General features: G+C 37.2%; 1 protein-coding gene across 2 annotated transcripts in view; it reads right to left on the bottom strand.

The window, feature by feature from the left end:
• Positions 1-22,434, bottom strand: part of LOC124139821 (AF4/FMR2 family member 4-like) — a 151,352-nt gene continuing 128,918 nt past the window's right edge. The window contains exons 12-20 of one of the 2 annotated variants that reach the window (XM_046507173.2): positions 17,226-17,400; positions 12,552-12,715; positions 12,259-12,316; positions 11,421-11,560; positions 10,983-11,057; positions 9,742-9,838; positions 9,263-9,379; positions 8,678-8,879; positions 1-6,197 (exon numbers count right to left, since the gene is read on the bottom strand). In XM_046507173.2, the coding sequence (XP_046363129.2) occupies positions 6,088-6,197; positions 8,678-8,879; positions 9,263-9,379; positions 9,742-9,838; positions 10,983-11,057; positions 11,421-11,560; positions 12,259-12,316; positions 12,552-12,715; positions 17,226-17,400 (1,138 nt within the window). In that variant the 3' untranslated portion in view covers positions 1-6,087. The remainder of the gene's footprint in view (positions 6,198-8,677; positions 8,880-9,262; positions 9,380-9,741; positions 9,839-10,982; positions 11,058-11,420; positions 11,561-12,258; positions 12,317-12,551; positions 12,716-17,225; positions 17,401-22,434) is intronic. The other variant, XM_046507174.2, reaches the window with a different exon arrangement.

The following is a 22,434-nucleotide window of genomic DNA, read 5'->3' as shown; positions in this document are numbered from 1 at the left end:
TTATAACTGCACATTTTTGTATTTAATAATGAACATGAAATGATGCATATATATAATATCTGCAGCATAGTCTGCCAAAGCTATGAACAGCAATGGCACGAGGGATGAACAACTAATGGAAGCAGAGAACAAAACCACGGTAACAGAACATACACAACCTGGGAATGAGATAATGTATGCAAAAAAAATATGTTACCATGAAATGAGTGTGAGCACTCAATGAGCTGTACTCAACATTTTACACAAATGTGGCAGCAAAACATAACTTCACTGGCACACAGTGCTGCATCTGTTTGCTCAGATATTTACAATGAAACAATGAGCATGAGGGTATGAGCAAAATCATGGAAAATATTGTGCATTTCCATTTTGTAGCTCTTAGGCAACATCACAAAAGATTGGCATTTCTTTCTGATTGGAAAAGAAATGTCAGCTTTAAAATAATAAAATAAACTACAGCTACAAAACAGAAATGTAACTTGTTGCCTAAATATATTGCAATGTGTGTGAAATAGTTAAATGTTGAGTACAGCCATGACTCCCTTCTGATATTGCATGAGCATGGAGTCCAAATGATCAAAAACTTTGTACACATGACAATGATCACCTGATAGGCACAGTTCATTCATAGAGAAACATTTGTTGAGGACATGTCAGTAGCGATACAGATGATCTGTGGTTACAGCAATGGACTATGAAATGCATCATACAAAAGGATCAAAATTCATTTATGCAAACTCAAATCACAACTTAAATCTATGGCAATACATTTAATTACGGTACATGATAGTAGTAAGTAAATAACACTAAACAGGTCTCTGGTGCCTTTCAAAATGTACATTCTACAAAGCTTTTGATGTTCTGGATTCTCTAAGAAGAAATTGGTGTACTGAAATTGTCTATGTCCATAACTAAAATAATAACAGATTTCCTGCCGTTAAAGCATGATTCCTAAACATTATGCTTTAGAAATAAATTTAGTTGCAGCACTGAAATGTTAAAAACAGTTTCATATCTGTAAGACAATGCACAAGAAGTCTTGCCAACTTATCTAAGTTGGTATTTATTCTTAACCCCCAAATAAATAAAATCATGTCCTTTGAGGTCAATAAATAACTACATAAATTATCAATATGCAATTCAATAATTATAAAACATATACTTTGTGCATAATTTGTTAACAGTATCACTTACTGTCATTAGATAGATCATCTATATAATAGGTATGTACAAAGTGAAGTAAAACAGACATAAATAAAAGAAGTACAATGTACAAGGACTGATAAGACACATGTTGCAACACATCCAATCCCCCCCTCCCTCATTCCCATGAAAGCAAATCAAAGCATCACTTTCAGCAATGCCAATTTTACACAATTTAATCCTGAAGATACAAAAAGCATATTTCATGTACTCAGTTTGAGGTCATAGTTCATCTGCATACTTATTAATTTAGTGGCATGGGAAAATCCCCATTCAACCCAATCCCACATTCTATACTTAAATATTCAAAAGCTAACTGTCTAGACAGGAGAGAGATGACATTCTGCCAGTCATTCTTAAAATAAGTTATTATTTTCAGAATCACTAAAAACCAAATAATGTAAGATATCACTTAACATACTTGGTATTATGGGGTCAACACTGGCATCTTTCTGATTCAAATGACTTGACATTAGAAGTAGATATGTGACTGTCATCAAAGCCCCAATTTAAGGAATGATTGTAAGTAAGAAACAGGTACAAGGATTATGTCCAAATGTACTTTGTGAAGAACAAAAACTGCCAATTTCTGAGTAAATATTCTTTCCGTAAATACTGTACAAAAACGGATAAGACTTCACCTGAACTTAATGGTCAGAATTAGAAAATGTGTGAGATTACAAAGAAAAGCCTACTTTTTATATATCATTGAACAATGTATGACAGTTTCATTCATGTTATTTTATGAGATTTTTAGTTATTCAGCCTTATAATATTTAAATTAAGTTATTTCAATATCAAATTATGGAAACATCCGAAAACACATAAAATTGGTTTTCATTGTTTTAGAGGAAGCAAAAGAATAAAACTGATATGGTTTGTGTATGAAGAATGTTTACACTGTTGGAATAAAAGCAACAAATGTGGCTTCACCAAATCAAAACAATATGGAAGAGTAACTGCCTAAACCTTGGACTAGAAATGTAATTACTTTTACACAATGAAATGGTCTAGTGTCTGCTTGCTCTTCATAACGAGTACTCAAAATACATAAAACAATAATTTATTGTATTGCATATTGATTGTTTATTGCATATCTTCATCCATACCATATATGACCTTAAAACACTATTTCCAAACCTGTCACTTAATTTCAAATAGAAGACTAGAGCATCAAAGTGCTTTTCAAAGTGGTCTTGTTGTCAGGTGCTGACAACATTAGGCTTGAAACTCATGATGGTTGGGGAACTAGTCAAGTCCAAAGTTTAGGTAATTACAGAAGCAAACAGTGTGACTGTCCTGTCACTTTCATAAAAAAACTTAAGCTGCATAGGTGTAACAAGTACATGCAATAATGTGAGATAAATTCTAGTAGCACTTCATTATGATACAGTAGCACAAGGCAAATGTTTGTTGGTTGAAACATATGATTTGATTGTTTCATGCAACAAATCATTATAACATAACATAATTTTGTCAACAAAACAGAATCGCATATGGAATTACAGTAAGAATGTGACTGTACAATTATTGACTGCAAGTAATCATTTTGATTGCATGTGCCTGTTGGGCTTTGTGCTGTTGCAAATCAAGGTCACAATTGTGCTCTCTCAGATGTCTCAGACATGCTTATTATCACATCATCTCAGTAACAGAAGCATTGATACCAAACAGTTTATTCATACAGCTTAGTTCCAACCTATTGTTAAATATCATTCATTATTATAATTGCTTTCTCTTTTAATATTGTGATATCATACAGCACAGTGGATGGGGATTTCTCAATTGTCATGATTATTTTGGAGTGAAATTTACTTTCGTACTCAAAGTGTCATCTGTAATATTGATCATTTATTTGATTTGTAACATGACTTTTCAGAAAGTCCTCTCATGTGATACTCCACAAAGTGTTTGATTGCATCCTGACTACATGTCAATAGTGTAGTTCAACATATATTGCAAGTTTTATATTTATGAACATTGCTATAAAAATACATCTTTTAAAGAATATGTTTTCTCTTAATTATAATAAGGAATATAATTTAGATTTTTATAACATCTCATGCAAAATACTTGCAGTTTTGAATGAATTGTCTGCACATACAAATGTTGTTTTCCCTGAAGTACAATTGCAGCCTGACATCAGATTAAGGAATACTGAACAGGACTTGACAAGGCCTTTGCCATAAAAGTATTCTCAAGTTTACATCAAGACATTAGTATCGTGTGGGGATGATGCTTACAGCATCAAATTCTGTCAGACAGTGTACATATAATGAGATGCCTTAATGCAAGATTGTCAATGACATGCCATGTGAATGATAGCGAATTACCTCCCTTTGTCAAACATGATACATGTAGTTGTGATTGGTGTCTACCATAATTGGCGAAATAAATATCAGAATTTTGAATTCTGCAAAATAATATCTGACAAAGGAGAATATTTAACAGTGTCTTGGGTGAGCAATACTGAATTTCACAATGCATAGGAAGAAATGCATAACATTATACTTAAGTACAAACATACAGAGTTCTGTTTGCTGGCCCCATAGCATAATTAATTGCTGTGTGGCTAAATATATTCACAAAATACAATTATGACTGACAAAAGACAGAATTCATTCTCATAAGTATGCTTGTCAGGTTAATTAACTACTACCTTTGCTTTCTTTAGGATATTTATCAAAAGCTGAATCCACTGTTGCCAAAGTCAAAAATGTTTCTATCACAGGACATAAAGCAGATATCAATGATTAGTCACTTTAGAAAGTACATCTTACAACTTTCTCCTGGAACACTGATTTACTGCATGGGAAAATCCAGTGAGATGATGACCACCTATGTGTTACTGATGACGATGTTGGAATGAGGTGTGTGCACATTCAGATGTTTTCTCCTTCTACCCTAACACAACAAAATACACAACTACAACATATTGGGATACTGTTGTCTCCAGTGCTAGCCAGGATATGGGCAAGTAGGCTGGTGGCAATGTCATAGCTGTCATGGCATCTGCTGTGGAGTATTTCCTTGTGTTATTCCAACCTCGATAGTCATCAAGTAGCAGCACCACTGGCTACCCATTGTCACATGATTGAAAGCTACAAAACAAGATGGGCCTATTGCTACTGACTCAGACCAAATTGACTGGCTCAAACACCATCATATTGGAGTGTATATGTATATATATATATAAAGATATACATGTATGTATATATATATTTATAAAAATGATCATGACAAAAAAGAAATGAGACGCATGAAACTGTACCATATATGTATAAACTGGAAGCAGAAACACATGAACCCCTTATCCCTAAGAAAAATATTATGATAAGTTTTGCCATGCACATACATGGAAAGCTGAAAAATATTTTCCAGTGCCTTGATTTCCTCTAAATAATTCATCACTCTTGTAACAACAAAATACAGTTTCATGTATGTGCAAGTCTTTTGGACAACTTTTGGCATTTTGATTCCTATCATGAGCCCATTGACTGGTTATTTCCCAAATCCAACAGTACAAGACAAGAGAGAATCACAGAATAAGGACACAGCACTTGTGCAGGTCGACCAACCAGCCATAGACATCCATCGAGTCCTAAAGCTAGGGAGCTGTCAGTCGACCTAATGGAGAGCTAACACCAACATGAAGAACAGCAACACAGAGGGGTGGGTGATAGGGAGAGGGGACATCACACGGATCCCAAACAATTTCATAAAAGGTAGTTGGGTATAACACAGTGAGTGGAGTGGACTTAAAAACAGAAATACCATCATTTCAAAAAGTTATCAGAATATGTACAGCTGAGAATAGAATCCAAACTGGTGGTAGTCTTCCACACAAATTTACAAACAGAAAATAGTCATGTGAGTACAAAAGTAAGCCACATGTTTTGAGGGGTCAACTTCCCTCCCAATGTAGTGGTCACTGCAGCAGCAGCAGCAGCAGCAGCAGCAAGTGCACATTCTGTCAACTCTAACAGTCTACCATTCATAGTGTCAGAATGTCCAACCAACTGTATGCAGCATCAGACCATCATTTCTAATAGGGTGAGATTCTCAGTGCAGGCTTTGTGTACGTGCATCCACAGGAATTGCATATGACTTAGCCTGCCTGTCTGCAGTAAGAAGTAAGAGAGGTCTGTTCACACACACACACACACACACAGGTCAGTAGGCCTGTATTTGGCTGTGGACTAGGAGAGTGGGAACACACTGAGATCTGCCAGTCACTGTAGGCATGTAATTAGCTGCTCCTCTTCCAGGGCAATAAATTACAATAAATGATGAGCACTGGTTTATGGTGATGGCCATCAAGTGGGCACATATCGGTTAATCAATCTTCATACATTTCAGGGATCTAATGGATCTTGTTGGCTGTTATACAGCCACTGGAATTGATTCATCAACTGGCAATTTGTTGCATTGTGGATATACCTTCAGTACCTAGCTGGATATGTTCCGTTCATTGAGTAAAACATGGCCGCCTTTGGAAGACAAAACGTCTGTCAGAAGAGTTCAAGAGTGAATTGAAGCTGAGCCACGAAGAGTGTGTTGGTATTCTTTCTCGTTGAGTTTGATTCATTGTTTCATGATGCGGTGACTCTCCCATTAACGAACATGTCTTCATGATAGAGAATGTGACAATAGGCTAAGTTGATGATCAGTACACTGAAATGCTTAAGATTTTGTTGGCATGTATGTCTGGCATGATGAGGATTTCACAATGCTGCAGCCAAGATGTGAAGGGAGCACTTATGGAGTCGATATTCTCAGTCCTTGACTTATCACATGATGAGATTGAGACTGTGATCAGGCTGTTGACCATTTTAAGTTCAGCACCTGGTTGTCTTTTCAGTGAGCACTGGGACAAGCCCTATGTCATGTATCCTTTAGTAAGCGTAGACCTTCATTTACATAATGTACCAGTTGTAAGACACTACTGTGTAAGGACAGAGGGCCACAGGTGTTGTCAAGGACATCAAAAAATTCTGAAACGAGAAAATCAATACATGATTAACCATTTTACTAACTGTTCATGTAGATATAACATACTGAATATTTTCATGACAAAATAATCAGATAATGTGTCATATTTGGATATCACATGTCATCATAACTACACTAATTCTAAACTAGTCATATGAAACACCCCTAAGGTAAAAAATAGTGCCACAACACTGGAGTTCACCTGGACATGTAGTCACAAGTTTAAAATGTCACGAAGGGCATCCACTAAACCCAAGTCACTGCCAGTATTGCTATTCAAACAGTTACCACTATTCAAACATTACCTGCATGAGTACTGAGGATAAAAGTAATTTCAAATATGAAACTAACTATCCACAATGTTTCTAAATCAGCAACAATGTAGATAATATTGTTGCATTACACAACCAATAAACTTAACACTGAAACCTTAAATATAGACCACAGAATATTTTTGTTTTAACACCATACAATATTATACAATATTTCCATTTGTTCACAAAAAGGAGAGAGTACAATTTGGACAAAATATGATATCATCATAAGGAGAACGATACATGCCAAGTTCAGCTCAGTCTGGACCTTAAGAGAAGATGTTTACAAAGCCAGACATCCATGAGAGAATTTAAGAGCATTTGATTACATTGTGAGAAGAAATGGCTGTGTTATGACTGAGATGTGTTATGCATTTCAATGTAGCTGCAGTGGTGGCACTATTGAAAATCCAATTCAAACTTCCTGAGCTTATTCAGATGTCATCATTGGCCGGAACAAGCATGTAAAGTTTCAGCTTCATTGGATCAGTGGTTTTGAGGAGAGAGTATGAGGAAATGCATTTTGATAGAATTTGAGAGCATGGTCAAAGTGATATGGTCAAAGGTCAAAATGTCAAACACACCAAAAAATGGAACATATGTACTGAGCACCTCTACTAATACACATATACCAAATGCAATACATCTTAAACAGAAATGGCTGAGTTATAGCTATAAGAAGTTCAAGTTTTAACATGGTCAAGTGCAAAGGTCAAAATTCAAAATAGTGCAAAAACACAGGAAACATGTTTGAGCCCCACTGCTAATTACACACGAACAAAAATTGACTTAAGTAATGTCCATAAATAGAGTTTTCTATTTGACTCTAGTGACAGTAATATTTGAAATTGGATTCAAACCTCTAGAACCAATTCAGAGTCATCATTGGAAGTAAAAAGCATGTGAAGTTTAAGTATGGCTGGTTCATTTGTTCTCGAGTAAATGTTTACAGCAGACAACTTATGATTCTTAGTATTTCCAATATGGTCACAATACTATGTATGGTCAAGCACAGATGTCTTGACCAAACTTGGTACAACACAACGTGACCATCTCACCCAGCAAATGGGAGAAGAGTTATGAATTTTTCTTGTTCTTAAACAAAAATGGAATTCCATTTTTTATGCCTAGAACAAAAACCCTTTTAGTAGCAAACATTTCAGCCAAATCTGTCTAGCCATTTTAGACAAGAAGTTGAACATGTAACAAGAGTCATCAGAAGATGACAAATCCTCCTATAAATTCGAAAGGACAAATTATCTGCCTGTTAAGTCAACTTGATGAAGAATTTCTATTTGATCTGTCTGTCAGTATACAAGAGTTGTTATTGAGCTATCAAAACAATACCATGGAATTGGGCTTCGGAACTTTGTATTTCTATGTCATGTACACACCAACATGAACATGAACAGTCAAACTTGTTGCCAGGGAAACGGAAAAAATATAAATTCTAACAATCCCAAAACAGCAAAAGGCACCAGATGACAAACTGGTCATATGTGTGCACAGTTTCAAGGAAGAATACCTATTAGTTTTAAAGATGTAGTCAAAGCCAAACTTCTTGCCAACGAAACAGGAAAAAAATATCTAAAGTCCTTAGCAAAAGGCGCCACTTCAACCCCTGAATAGTACATGTTCCAAGTTTGATTGATTCAACACTGTTGAACAGTTTTTAGTGCTGCTCCAGGAACGAAACCTACCCCCATTTCAGCAAAGTCTAACTTGTGTCCATGGATACACCAAAAAATGAAATTTTGAAACATTCCTAAATAGCAAAAATAGTTGGGTTTTTTTTAAATTACAAAATAGCAAAAGGCACCACTTCAGTATGTGACTGATAGATTTGCCAAGTTTCGATCAAAGACACTGAATGGTTTTCGAGTTCTGCCCCGGAAAAGGAAATGATTACGGACAGTCAGACGGATAGACAGACACACTGGCTGATCGCTATATCACCCCGTATCATATGCTGGGGGGATAAAAAGATTATGGATTTTGACGATGAAGGAAGATTTGCCTTTCAGGCCAGGGAAGCCAACAATCTTTCTTATTATCCCCACTTGATTTGCAAGTGATGAAAATGAAATATGAGATCCTTTATTACAAACCAGTGAAGCATATAATTAAAATACAAGCAAGTCACTTTAAAATTTCAGATTTCAGCATACCTTTAAACTCGTGTGCAGCAACATCTGCCTGCAACCAGAGATCATGACTGGTGACCAGATAACCAGAGAAGTTGATGTATTGTTGCATGACGGAATGCATTCGCTGGGAGACATTGATTGTCCCTGGCGATGACATGGGAGTGGTGGCACTTGAGCTTAAGTTACCATTTGTCAGCTTGTTGGATGGCAAGTCACAGCTACCCTGTAGACAGTCAAGTAATAAATATGACATCATGCAGTGTTTGAAATTAAGGTGCTTCGTGGGTTCCCTGAGGTCAACCCCTTAAATCATTCACTTTTAACATTAGGTTGATGACAAGGATCCCTAGACTTTCTCGCATAATTTCAAACACTGCTTCAAGTCATTCGTTATGTACATATTACATGCCCATTACAAATCATGCGTCTCAATATTCATTTCAAACATGTTTAAAAAATGGGACTAACAGGTCAAATAGATTAACTATTTCTATATTAAGTTATGTCAAACATCAAAATGTGACATGTTATATAGCTGGTGAATTATGTCCCCTCCATCATGGACTTCCGCCATTAGATGAGTTTGTAGGATTGAGTGGTACTTGCCTGTGATCCAACTGAGCCAATGCTGCCAGCAGGGGAGCGTGTTGGGGAGATGGGAGGTGGGGTTCCTATACTGCGATTGGGTATGCTGCTAAGATGAGGGGACTTGGCTGAGGCAGTCTACAAAACACAAATCATGATTCAGAAACTGGCTCAAAAATGTTGTTAATGCATATCAAAGGCAGCAGTGTTCTCAAGAATCTTTTTAATACTATTCATCCATGGACCATTTCTACAATCTCAACATGCCTCAAAAGTAATAAGACCAATTCATATTTTTCTGTATATAATCACAAAACAGTCTGCATCCACGGGTCTATGAATTTATAAAAAATTCTACTTGGATGGTCAGAACATGGAGAGGTTGTATCATTTCCAAACTGACAACATAAAATGTGTTGTTTCAGCAGTAAGTACAAATAAGGTGATAAACTCAATGGAACATGTCCAGACAGCAGTACCTTGTACTTTCTAGTACTTACTTTGGTGTTGTCAGCGTCGATGATTTTCTTGAATTTCAATACTTCTGGCCTCTTTAATTGAAATAACTTGAGACATAACAATGACTGGATGCGTAATCTGAAACAATGGAGAAAATATCATACCATGAACTTTCTCATAAAATATACTCTAACAACCATTACAACAGTTGCCACAGACAACATAACTCAACAGAATTGTTATTACCAAAGTCTACAACAAAACTACTTGTGATCTGACGGAGTTTTGTTATAGACCTTGGTCATAACAGTTCTGTTGAGTTATGTTGTCTTCCAAGTCTAGCCAGCCTTAAGACCCAGCACACAGGTCAGACAAATATATCTGCAGTAAGTATGGTTATGACAAGTAATCAAACATGATGTGACTCATGTCTCATAGAGAGATACATATATATACTGTCTGGGCAATATGCAGCGACTCATCTCATGTGTCAGCTGATGACACACACGCAAACCTATTGGCAGAAGAATGCTTTGTCATGCAGACAGATTACATCACCATATGGCTGAAATAATGCCGATGCACCATTAAATTTTAACTCACTCACATGCTGGCTATTGCTCACTCACAGTATCAAATCCATGGTCAAACGGTCTACATATATACAGAGACTAGTGGTCAGTTTCTGCAAAACAGTAGCCATGTCACACAAGACAGGGCTAGAACCTAACACTGGCCCGATAGCCCAGGGCTAGTACAAATTCCTACGGGCTAGTACAATTTTTTTAAATTTCCCATTGTTTTAACATTCCAAAGACATTTTATCTTTACCTGGGCTAGTAAAGCTTTGGAGTTTACTTCTAACCCTACAAGAATCATTCATAGCAGGTATCCTCTGAGTGAGTGACCGAGGGAGTGAGTTGGGTTTAACGCCGCTTTGAACAGTATTCCAGTTATATCAGGGCGTGTCAGTTTAATGTGGGAGGAAAGCCTGAAGTGATGCAGGTCTCAGACGTTTACCACTTCAGTGAAACCCACGATCACGGCTATTGTGCTGACAAACCTATAAACATAATCAAGGCAAACCGGGATTCGAACCCACAATCTTAGGTTTCTGGTGTGCCCAAGGAATGCAACTCTGCAAAGCGAATCGCGGCGCCTGAGGTGACTGAGAAACACTTTCTTGCAACCATGGTAACTGTCCCCCGGGCCGTCATGTTTCTTGCTTTATTGTTTTACCTAATTCACCGAAACTAACACAGAGAAAGGTTCAAACACTTACAATAATACTGATAACCTCTTGTCTGTGATGGGCATATCAGGGTCGATGCATGTTACCCGCACACGGATCACTTGTCTGGAACATAAGAAAACATGATCAGATATCAGACAAGAAACATAGGGCTATGCCAAAACAAAAACATTTATATCATATGAATTTAGTAATCTCCTGTTTTCTCCAACAAAGACTTCACCTTGAGACAAGACAGTATTTTTTCAAGACATCTGTACTCCAGAATGGGGCTGCGCATTATACACAGGAAAATATGGTACTACAACAACATAATCTTTCTACTGTCTTTGCACAAAAGTCTATCTCAAATCGATATAGTGATCTATTGTACAGCATAGTGGTTACTATACAAATCTAGACTAGCAAGGACATCCCATGTTTAAAGGAAATTCCACATAATACAGGTTTGTTGGTGATGTCACTTACTTGAGTAGTTGAAGTGTTTCATGATACATGGTGAATATCTTCTGAGGTTCACTGATTGCCTCCTTCTCCATGGCGCAACCACACTGGACAAATGACAACACTGACTTGATGTACAAGGAGAATTTGGCTGGTTTGTCCTTCTGTTAAACACACAACAAAGCCTGGAATGAATAGGACTGCCTACTGATGGACAAGATTCTGCATGATTAATTATAATATAATTCAATAACAGAATCAATGTCATGGCTTCATTAATCTGCAGTAGGGTCCGACACACATACCTCTTCAGCAATATGATATATCATGAAGCTCTTCCATAATCTGTAATAGCATGTATATGTGATCTTCAATTCATTTGTTTCTTGCCACACTCAGCAATATTCAAGCTATAAGACCAGACAATCCTGTGATTGATATCACAAGCATCAATCTAAACAATTGGAATACGATGACATGCATCAACCAAGTCAGCAAGCCCGACCACCTCATCGTGTTGGTCGCCTCTTATGACAAGCATTGGTTGCTGAAGACCTATTCTCCATCCAGATCTTCATGGGTAAAGGTCTTCAATAATTTGTTATATCATGTATAGATGGAGCTCTTCAATAATCTGTTATAGTATGCCGATCTGGAGATCTTCAACACTATGATATATCATGTATGCATGTGGAGCCAAATCTTCCATATGTGAAGCTCTTAAAAAATCTTGTGTATTGTGCATATATGGAGATCTTCAATAATCAGTTATAAAGTGAAGCCCTTCAGCAATATGATACATCATGTAACTGTGGAGAAGACAATTACAAGGCATGATGTACTGTAAAGAATGGTGGCTTACATCAGCAAGGTGCTTCAATTCCTTAGCCTTAGTTAAGTATCTTTCTGCCGATTCCAACCTGAAACACATATACAGTACATTTTGAAAATTCTCCATTCATTGATTTCATAGGAAAATATGGTATGAAGAATGTAACAATTATTCCTTATCATTCACATATGTAAAACAAAAGTATCCTGTGAAGATACTTGTTACTTGAGAGGGGTTCCCATTTTGTCTAGATGTAAGTAGTTTTACCATTTTTTGCATACTTGTCTAAACCACTAAATAAACTGAGATTCTTCAAAGCTCACTTTTCATCCTGGTGATATCCAGATTGTGGTACCCGTGGTGCATTATCCTGAGTTGTGTCTGACTTGACACTACTTTCTTCATTGTAAGAGTGAAAGGGCAGGTGATCCTGGCCATTTTGGTGAGGCAAGTCATTCTTATCTTGCTGCTGCTGCTGCTGCTGCTGCTAAAGGAAAAGAACAAATGATACAAATGATATTATATGCATCTTCCCAATGCATGGGAGTTAACTCAGTGAAAAAGTCCAGTTTCCACCCTGCCAACTAGGCTGAAATTTCTGGGCTCGATCGTAGCGCCACCATTGGCTATTACGAGTTATGTCCTTTCTATGTCCCACCTGTTGACCAATCAGATTCCACCTCTCATATCACTTGCATCAGCTTCAAACAAAACGGCAACTGAACCTGCATCCAATAACCACTGTTAGCAAATTTGCTAGGTCTAATGGCGGACAGTTAGGTCAATTCTAGTGGCATACAAACTTGTGGTCATCAGATATCCATGCATTCTAGTCAAGAGGTACAGATGGTTTTGGAAACATTTTTATTGTTATTTGAAAGAAGGTATTCATTGATATTCACTCCAGAATCCTCCACTCAGGTACCTAGTAATGCACACAAAAAAGTCAACAGCAAACAAGAAAGAGAAAGGAAATAAAAAGGGTGGAAAAATATCAGCAACAGACAATTGTGAAAACATTTTGCCAATTTCAACTTAGTTTTCATATTGAGGTATTTACACGTAATTACCAGGGGACACTATACATAGTAAAACCCTAAGATGTGTTATGTGAACAAGATCAATTGGTGAAGCCATGTTTACTGTAACTAGTTCTGTATGAGCTGCAGTATATCAGCCGATTGCCTGCCAGACCAAACAAGACAGGAATGTCAGCCCAGTCATCATTGTTCTGGGCCAGCTATCTTGGCTGTGTCTTGCTCGCACAAACATATCAGCAACCATACACATGTAGCCTGTTAGCATAACTGATCCAGATAAAGCCCAGGTCACGTCTCTAATAGCTATTTTTGAAGATGTTACACATTTGCAAGACACCAATACAATACATCCTTCATTTCATGTTATAAGTTGAACTGACTTGTATCGGAATTTCAAACAAATAATAATACTTTTTAATCACATTTAATTAATTAACTAGTAAATATGTCTGTGTGTTGATCAAATTTCATACATATATATATATCCTGTCCTCAGGAATATACATGATTAAACCAACATGCTGATCAAATGTAGCACAAAGAATATACCCTTACGGAAGAGAGTTGAAATTGAAAATGACGTAACAAGGATATCTGTCTCTAACTAATATTAAAATGCCATTCTTATGAGCAGTTTCCCCAAAAAATATAAATCTTATGATGTTGAAAACATGTTGAGAATATCATAGGAATGCAGTTTCTCCTTGTGACAAGCTGAAAGCTATTATGGCCTGTGTTTGAATGGGGATTTACCAGGCTGCACTTGAAGGCCTGCATGCCGAACTGTTTAGGAGCTGGTGTAAGTAAGATGACTATGGGGGATTTCCAGTACTGGGTTAAAACAATACATGTCAGGAAGGGACCACTGCCACATGTTATTTACATATATCTCCTCAACTATTGTCAACTGCACGTCTCAGTTGGGACCTCCAAGATAAAATACATGTATGATCTGACCATGCCACATCTTTCATGTATTTTGAATGATCATTTTCACGAAGTACAGATTTTTTTTTTGTTTACTTCTAGACACTGAACTTCAAATAGTTTATGTGAAATGATCACAATGAACAGCCACCAACTGATCATAGATCATCACAACATATGCCACCTGCAAGTCCCTTTGTATGTAAATTGACACTGAAAATTTCCAATATCAAAAACAATAATTTCTCTAATTTGACTTATTAAAAAAAAAAAATACAATAAACTCAATAAAATAGATGATGAAGAATACATACCCCTGTGCTATTGGTATATTCCTACTCTACATCTCGTCAGTCAAAACTGTATATCAAGACAGAAAATGGTGTGTGGAGGCAAATACCAGACACAGCTGGGTTTTTACTGCAGCTGTTGCACCCTTTGGGGTTAAAAATTTATTCTGCTGATTCCGGGCCATAAACTAGGGTTACAAAAAACTAGAGTCCATCATGTACTAATGATTTCAAATAGATGTGTATCATTAATGAATGAATAAAAGAGATGGACTGTCAATAGCTCTTTTAATTAAGTTGCATCAATCGTGAGAACTGAAAACTGTGTTGGTAGAATATGACATGTGGACAAGTAAAATGCTAATGCACTATTCAGTGGGCTACTAGAAAAAACAAATCTAAACCACCGCAATCTATTTCTAAATTGCTCAATGCAATTTTCACAGAAACCGTTCCTGTCTAGAATGATCTTGTTTTGTAATATAACTGTCAGCAGGTAAGTTGTGTGTGGTCAGCAGACGTTCCAGAGTTTCTCATCTATTGCCTTGCTTGATAGCAGGCAATATCATATATGTAAAAATAAATCCGGTGCCTAGTCAGCATAAGAGGAATTAAGTTTGCATCTCAAACATATTTTAATCCCCTGAAAAAAATACAATCTGGTCAAAACAGACTCGCTGTCTTACGGACTATAAACAGGAAATACTATGCATTGGAAGAGCTAAGTCAAGCAGTGACTTTGTAAAGTGGAATTTGACTACCGTTGTCGTGTTATTAAGGTTTTATGGCCAATTTCAGCCACCTATGGACGTGATAGACTGAATCTGATTGTATTCTATACTCAACAACAAAAGTTCCTGTGACACCAGTATTTTAGTGTATTTTTCAAACAAGTAAAGTTTGGTTTTCAAAATTGTGGTACATGTATGGAATCAAGTCACAAAAACGCAACTGCTACAGAAAAACATGCATTCCATGCAAAAGTTGACTTTTATGCAAGCCCTATGCATTTCACTACCCAATAATGGGTATAAAAACATGTTCGTAAACGGGATTCCATATGCATTGTTTAGCATTGTGCTGACAAAAAACACTGAGAAGAACAACAAAATTACGCAATTATTAAACATTACGAAATGCCACGCCTGCCTGAAAATGAGCGTCTGCGAGCCATTGGTATGCTTGAAGCAGGATTGAGTCAACATGATGTTGCAAGACAATTTAATGTCTACAGAAACACCATATGGTGTTTATGGCAACGTTGGCAACAGACGAATGCAGTCAGAGACCATCCTCGGAGTGGCAGGCCATACGTAACCAATAATCGACAAGACAACTGGATTTGAACAACACACCTACGAAATCGATTCCAGCCAGCAACAGTGACTGCAAGAAGCATCCCTGGCCTTTAACAAATATCTTCACAAACCTTACTTGCCGCATCAGATGTGCAGGGATTGTCACCGGAAGACCCGCCAGACGTCCCATTTTGACAGGAAACCACCGTCAAGCACGTCTACAGTGGTGCAGACAGCGTCTACGCTGGATGGCCATGCAGTGGGGACCAGTTCTATTCACTGACGAGTCTCGTTTTCACCTCAGCCACAGCGATTGACGGATTCGAGTGTACCGACGTCGAGGTGAACGTTACGTCAGTCACTGTGTCATGGAAGAAGATCGGTTCGGAGGCGGCAGCGTTATGGTATGGGGTGGGATTACAGCAAGACAGAGGACCCGTTTGATAGTGGTGGAGGGAAATCTCAATGGACAGCGCTTCCGCGACGAGATCATCGGCCCTGTTGTTCTACCGTTTTTGCGTTGTCATGGCCCAGGCATTACCTTTCAACATGACCTCATATTGCTCGACTTGTTCAGGATTCTCTTCAACAAAACAACGTGAATGTCATCCCCTGGCCGGCTCGCTCCCCTGATCTCTCATCAATCAAGCACATGTGGGATGAGATGGATCGGCGCCTTCGACGTCAACCACATGTTACACAGACACTCCAGGAACTTCGAAACATGCTCCAGCAGATATCCCACAGGACTTTGTGCGACGCCTGGTCCATTCCATGAGACGAAGATGTGTTGCTTGCATCGCAGCCAGAGGTGGACACACATGCTATTGATTTGTAAATTGACATTTTGGCATGTTCGTGTTTTTTTTTATAAAATCACGCATTTTCTGAAGTCAGTATGGCAAATTAAACCATTTGAACACTTACAGGAGTCTTTTATCTGTTGCAAACCGAAATTGTTTCAGATTTAGAAAAAAACATAACTTTGCATTAAATCTTATTCAATGTCACAGGAACTTTTGTTGTTCAGTGTATATAGTCCCAAATATGAACAATAAACATACCGGTATATTATGAGTTTCCTTCAAGTGGCAAAAATAAGAGGTAAGCAAACCATTTGTTTTGGATAAATGGTCAATGATTGTTTTAATGACCCATTAGTTTGTAAATGAAACCTTGTTATGAAGACAGCAGTCCACTTGTGCCTATCACTGTTAAAACATGGAATTAGATAAACAAATAATGTTAGAGGGCATATTGGCTAGTTGCTGTTTTCCTCTGAACTGGAGAAACGTTTAGAAAGGGGAGAACATGGATAGTATCAACACCAATCCTACTTCAATTTATTTGGTTCTCTTTGGTACATGTGTCTCAATTGTAGTCTTGTACACTTAACTAAAAAAAAAGAGACTTACTTTACTTGTTGTAAAGGCAATGTTTACCTTTTTATGCTTGTCTGGACTTGAAGGCTCTTTCTTGATTTTGTCTTCAATCTTGATCTTCTTAGACTTGCTGCTGGTAATACTGTGCCGACTAGATGTGCTTGATGAACTGTTCCGTCTCTCCCCCACTCGCAACTTGCCACCACCTTCACTCTCCCCTTCCTGGCTGCCATTACTAGAGAAAAAACAGTGTTACAAATTAATACAACACTCCCCTCATCATTATCCCCTCCCGGAGAAGAAACAGGGTCAAACAAAACACTTCTTTTCTTGGCCAGAATAGAAGAAGAAACCCAAGATACAACTCAAACCCTACCAAGAGTTCCCAAATAATCAAATTCATCTCTGTTCGATTGGTTACAGTTCCTGAATCCTGTGATGGATTATTTTCCATTTATATTACTGTATTGTAAGTTCACTTAAATGCATGTATGGGTGATCAAATACTGATGTCACACCTTGCATTCAAAATCACTGTTATAACTTCAGGCAATATTTAAACAAACAAAAACACCACAAAGGAATGTGTTTCAGATCAAAAACATCTGTCATACTCAGTGGCCATAAACTGTTTTCAATCACCACAATCACACATCCTCAGTTAGTCAGCAGTGGGATAGAGGAATGAAACAACAGGTCTGGCCTTTGGACTGTATCTCCATGGATAGATATATGAGAAACCTTATTTGTCTAAACACTGTAAACATACTTTGAGACATATTAAAAAGATGAAACTTGGCAAATTAAAGTGTCAAATGTTCTTCAAGTGAAACACAACACAACAGGCTTTTTGAACAGCTTCTGTCACATATAAACATTGTTACCATAGGCTTATGCTAACATGTGTAAAATTCTCTTCTAAATGTCAGAAATTATCAACATAAATGTCACAACCCCTCTGTCACTATCACACTATGACAGATAGTTTATTGAAAGAGAAGGGTTAGGCTTTATTTCCTTGGATGTCTTTTTACGTAAATGAGTAATTATGACTTGTAAAATGGACATCAAGCACAAGAAATCAAAATAAATGACAGATAGATCGCCAAACTTCGTAACAAGTATGTGTAAACTGACATGACATGCTAAGAGTAAGGATCACCAAGTTCTTTGAAGTTCCCCTTTTTCAAAGGAACCCACTATTTTCAAATTAAATTTCATAAGGGATCCAAATAGAATGAACACTGATAGAAATACAATTGTTCTCAAGTGTTAGACTAGTAGACTAGCAGATGAATGGCTGTGTCAAATGTGGTACCCTGGAATCCTAAAGGAACTTTCAACAGATCAATAAATATTGTCTTCACTATTTTTTTACAGATGAAAATAAATTTGAGTTAAGTTTTCATTTTCAAATATTAGACAATAGTGAACAAGCAAGTGTTTGATATGTTAACAGAAAAAAATAATTGCCATTCATATTAATACCTTTGATTTCACAATAACTTTTCAATTCTTGACCACTTAATAAGTAATACAGATCTAGTTTACCAAAAAGGGTCTGATCATGTCCTTTCATGAAAGTCTGGCTTTGGAGTTTAGAGTAGTAACTTTTAAGTAAATCACAGATTTAAAAAGGCATGTCACCTTTCAAAACAGACACAGGTGTTTGAAGCACCCTTAAAATACAGTTTGCCAAACATACATTCCCTTCACACAATCTATACATGTTTTGAAAGTAGGATAAATGAGATAAAGATGACACTTATGGTCATCCAGAGGGTGTGCTAGCATACATAGCATCAAACACTAAAATTTCCCTATTTAAACAATCCCTGAAGAAAACCAACCTAAAATGTTTAGAATATAGTAACATCTACAAGTAAAAGTGGAAACTGGACCTCATTTACCTACGATACACACAAAACATAACCAATCTTTGTCGTGTGATTCAACTTCAAAGGATGACCCAATGGTCACCAAAACCTATTTGAGTTAGTTTGTTGTTTAACGCGGCACTTAGCAATATTCCAGCTATATGACGGTGGTCTGTAAATAATCGAGTCTGGACCAGACAATTCAGTGATTGACATCATGAGCATCGATCCATGCACTTGGGATACAATGACATGCATCAACCAGGTCAGCTAGCCTGACCATCCAATCCTGTTAGTCCCCTCTTACGACAAGCATAGTCGCCTTTTACGGCAAGCATGGGTTGCTGAAGACCTATTCTACCCCAGATCTTCACGGGTCCCAAAACCTACTGGTATGTCTGTGTTCCACACTCGGGCAAGGAAACATTCTTATTAATATTCTGTAATAATTGCCATAAAATTTGCTGTCTTTTACACAGTAGTAGAGTGTTTGAGAGCGATAAAGACATTAGCAATTATACCCAAACCTTGAAGTAACAACTCAACATGATTCTATTCACATATTTCAGTTAATTTCTTGGTTCCACAAGGAAGTCTGTCACAGTTACATTTAAAGTGTTTTTGCATATCATACATTATTCAAACATTCGACTTCGCCGCGACAAGTCATCTAAAGAAATAGGAAAGAAAATGTCACTTATGAATGTGTTTCTGTAAATGTTCATTAGGGCTGCAAAAAGAATACGTTAACCAATCTTGCAAGAAACTTCATCTTTCAAAATGAATGCTTTATTGGCTGATAATCTAGCCACAATAGTTTAAAGTTCAAATCAGGTAAAAGGTACAGCAGTCAAGAAAACTTCCCCAATAATAGTAATTAATAGCTCCATATATTAGTTCAGAAGGTTTTTGACATACCGTATTCGACGTAATAAGCGCCAAGGGCGCTCTCAAAATATAGAAATAGGGGGTTGTTATTAGAATATTATTTTGGTGAAGAAAAAAAAGTTGAAAGATAAATTTTGTGGTTTATGCGGACATCCTGAAATGTTTATGTACGACAGATAATTTTTTCCAGAATTTAACTGCCCATAATTAAGTGTGCATATAAGACACTAGTGCGTATTATACACGAAAAGATAAGTCTTGTGTACATTGATCAATCGGAAGGGGTGCTAATTGAGATTGTTCACAAGCCAATATCTTAGCAAATATCGCCGTGGGCGCTAATTAGAGCGGGGCGCTTATTACGTCGAATACGGTACAGTCAAGTCTCGTTAATCCGACACTCGTTAATCCGACACTCGGCTTTATCCGACACAAATGATGGGAACCGATTGATTCAGTGCTATTTAGTCCCGTTAATCCGACATTCTCGCACTCTGACTCCGACACACCTAATTTGCAACGAATTGCCGATATCACTCATTAAACAGTCTCGTTAATCCGACACAGTGATCAGCGTACTCCGTGGTCATCTGACCGCGACTACACAACCCCGTGTTTTGACACGCACTGGCTGCAGAGATTAACTTAACAATTAACAGGAAAAGCTATTCAAACCTGTATGTACAAAGCTATACAAATGTAGTTTACAAATTGAAGCCAGATAAATGTGCATGAAGCCAGTTTAAAATACGAACAGGTATATAACACATGGACGACTCACCATGGTCGACTGGTATGTAAACAAGAAAGCATGGATGACTTCATTAATATTCAAAGCCTGGCTACTGATCTTGGATCGGCAAATGTGATTGAAGCAACGCCACGTGGTATTGCTGTTGGACAACGCCCCATCCCATGCTACTGTCGACATCACTAATGTGAAATGTCACTTTTTGCCACCAAACACCACATCGCACATTCAGCCACTAGATGCCGGGATCATAAAGAATTTCAAGCTTTATTATAAGAAACAGCAAATGAAATTACACCTCGACAATGTTGATGCTGAAGAACCACAAGCACTAGACGTCAAGCGAGCAGGGGACTTTGAGAAATGTGCCTTCAAAATGTTAGAAACAGAAAACACTGACAGACTATTTTAAGTAGATGAAGCAAGTTGTTAAGACAGTAGCACTTGCATTTACACGAGGAAACGTGTCGTTGATCATGTGATAAATTCAGTGAGTAATGTCTCTATTGTTATGTATAAATGGGAAAATTATTATTATTTTTGCACAGTCATTAATTATAAATTAAGGAATGAATGAATAAACAACATAACAATATTAATATTTTGTTTTTAATGATTTTATTACAAGGTACACACGGTTATTATCTATCGTGAAGACGTCCGATTTTCGATCACAAATCACTTAATTTCGTTAATCCGACATACTCGTTAATCCGACACAATCATGTGCAACCAACGATGTCGGATTAACGAGACTTGACTGTAGTTTGAATGTGGTCACAACTATTTTTGTAAAGGCACATGCAACTGACAGGGAACAGTTTTCACCTACAAACATGTACAGGTGTATAAACTTATCCATACTGTATGTGACTTTAAGGTGGGCAAGCCAAATAAGCCCTTGTGTTAGCATAATCTCATCAAAGTGACAGAATCATTTCTTTTTTGCGTAAATTATTATCCATGGAGACTACCCTAACAATCACCTACAGTTTACATCTGATTCTGCCAAGCTTTATATAGCCCAACATATGTTATCAAAATATCAGCTTCTCATTTCAAGTCACAAATTCATAATCCTTAACCAGTGTTCCCCAATTGCTTTTGAAACTGCCAGTCCTGATGGAAAGGCAACTCTAAAAATTACCGGTCCCCCTACTTTTTGTCAGTCACAACTTTCAACTAACAAAAACATGTATGAAAATTACCTGATTTTAATTCTTGCAACGTCATGTTCAGTGCAAGGACGTCATCTCTGAGGTAACTTACTTAGATCTACACATCATTCACACAAACTACAGTCACAATTTTCTTCTTTAAATATTTCAAGACAAAGTCGCTACAAATGGATATTTAACCTCAAAGCAAAGCAAAATGCCATTTCCTTGCACGAAAAATAGACAAGGGGAAACGCTGATTGTAAGAGACAAGCTGACTTCATTTGAAAAATATACTTCTATGAATATTGATGATGTTTCGTTCAACAACAAAGACAGTCACTTGAATTACTGGTCCAAGCCTAAAGGTACCGGTAAAAATACCTGGTAATTACCGGTAAACAGGAACTCTGCCTTAACTCATATTTGGGATAAACTACAATGGTAATACAAAACTATTATTCATGTGTTTGTTCAGGTGAGCATTCTACTTGTCTTTGCATGCGCTTTGTGATGAGTGCCACTGGCAGGGCAGGTTAAGTTCACCTTTTTGCTAACACCTGGTATCATCACTATTTGATAGCAATTTATAAACA

Source organism: Haliotis rufescens, unplaced genomic scaffold (genome assembly GCF_023055435.1).
Source record: "Haliotis rufescens isolate VD_foot unplaced genomic scaffold, xgHalRufe1.0.p SCAF_7, whole genome shotgun sequence".
Lineage (NCBI taxonomy): Eukaryota > Metazoa > Mollusca > Gastropoda > Lepetellida > Haliotidae > Haliotis > Haliotis rufescens.
The sequence above is the reverse complement of the archived record's forward strand: the minus strand, read 5'-3'. Positions and strand labels throughout refer to the sequence as shown.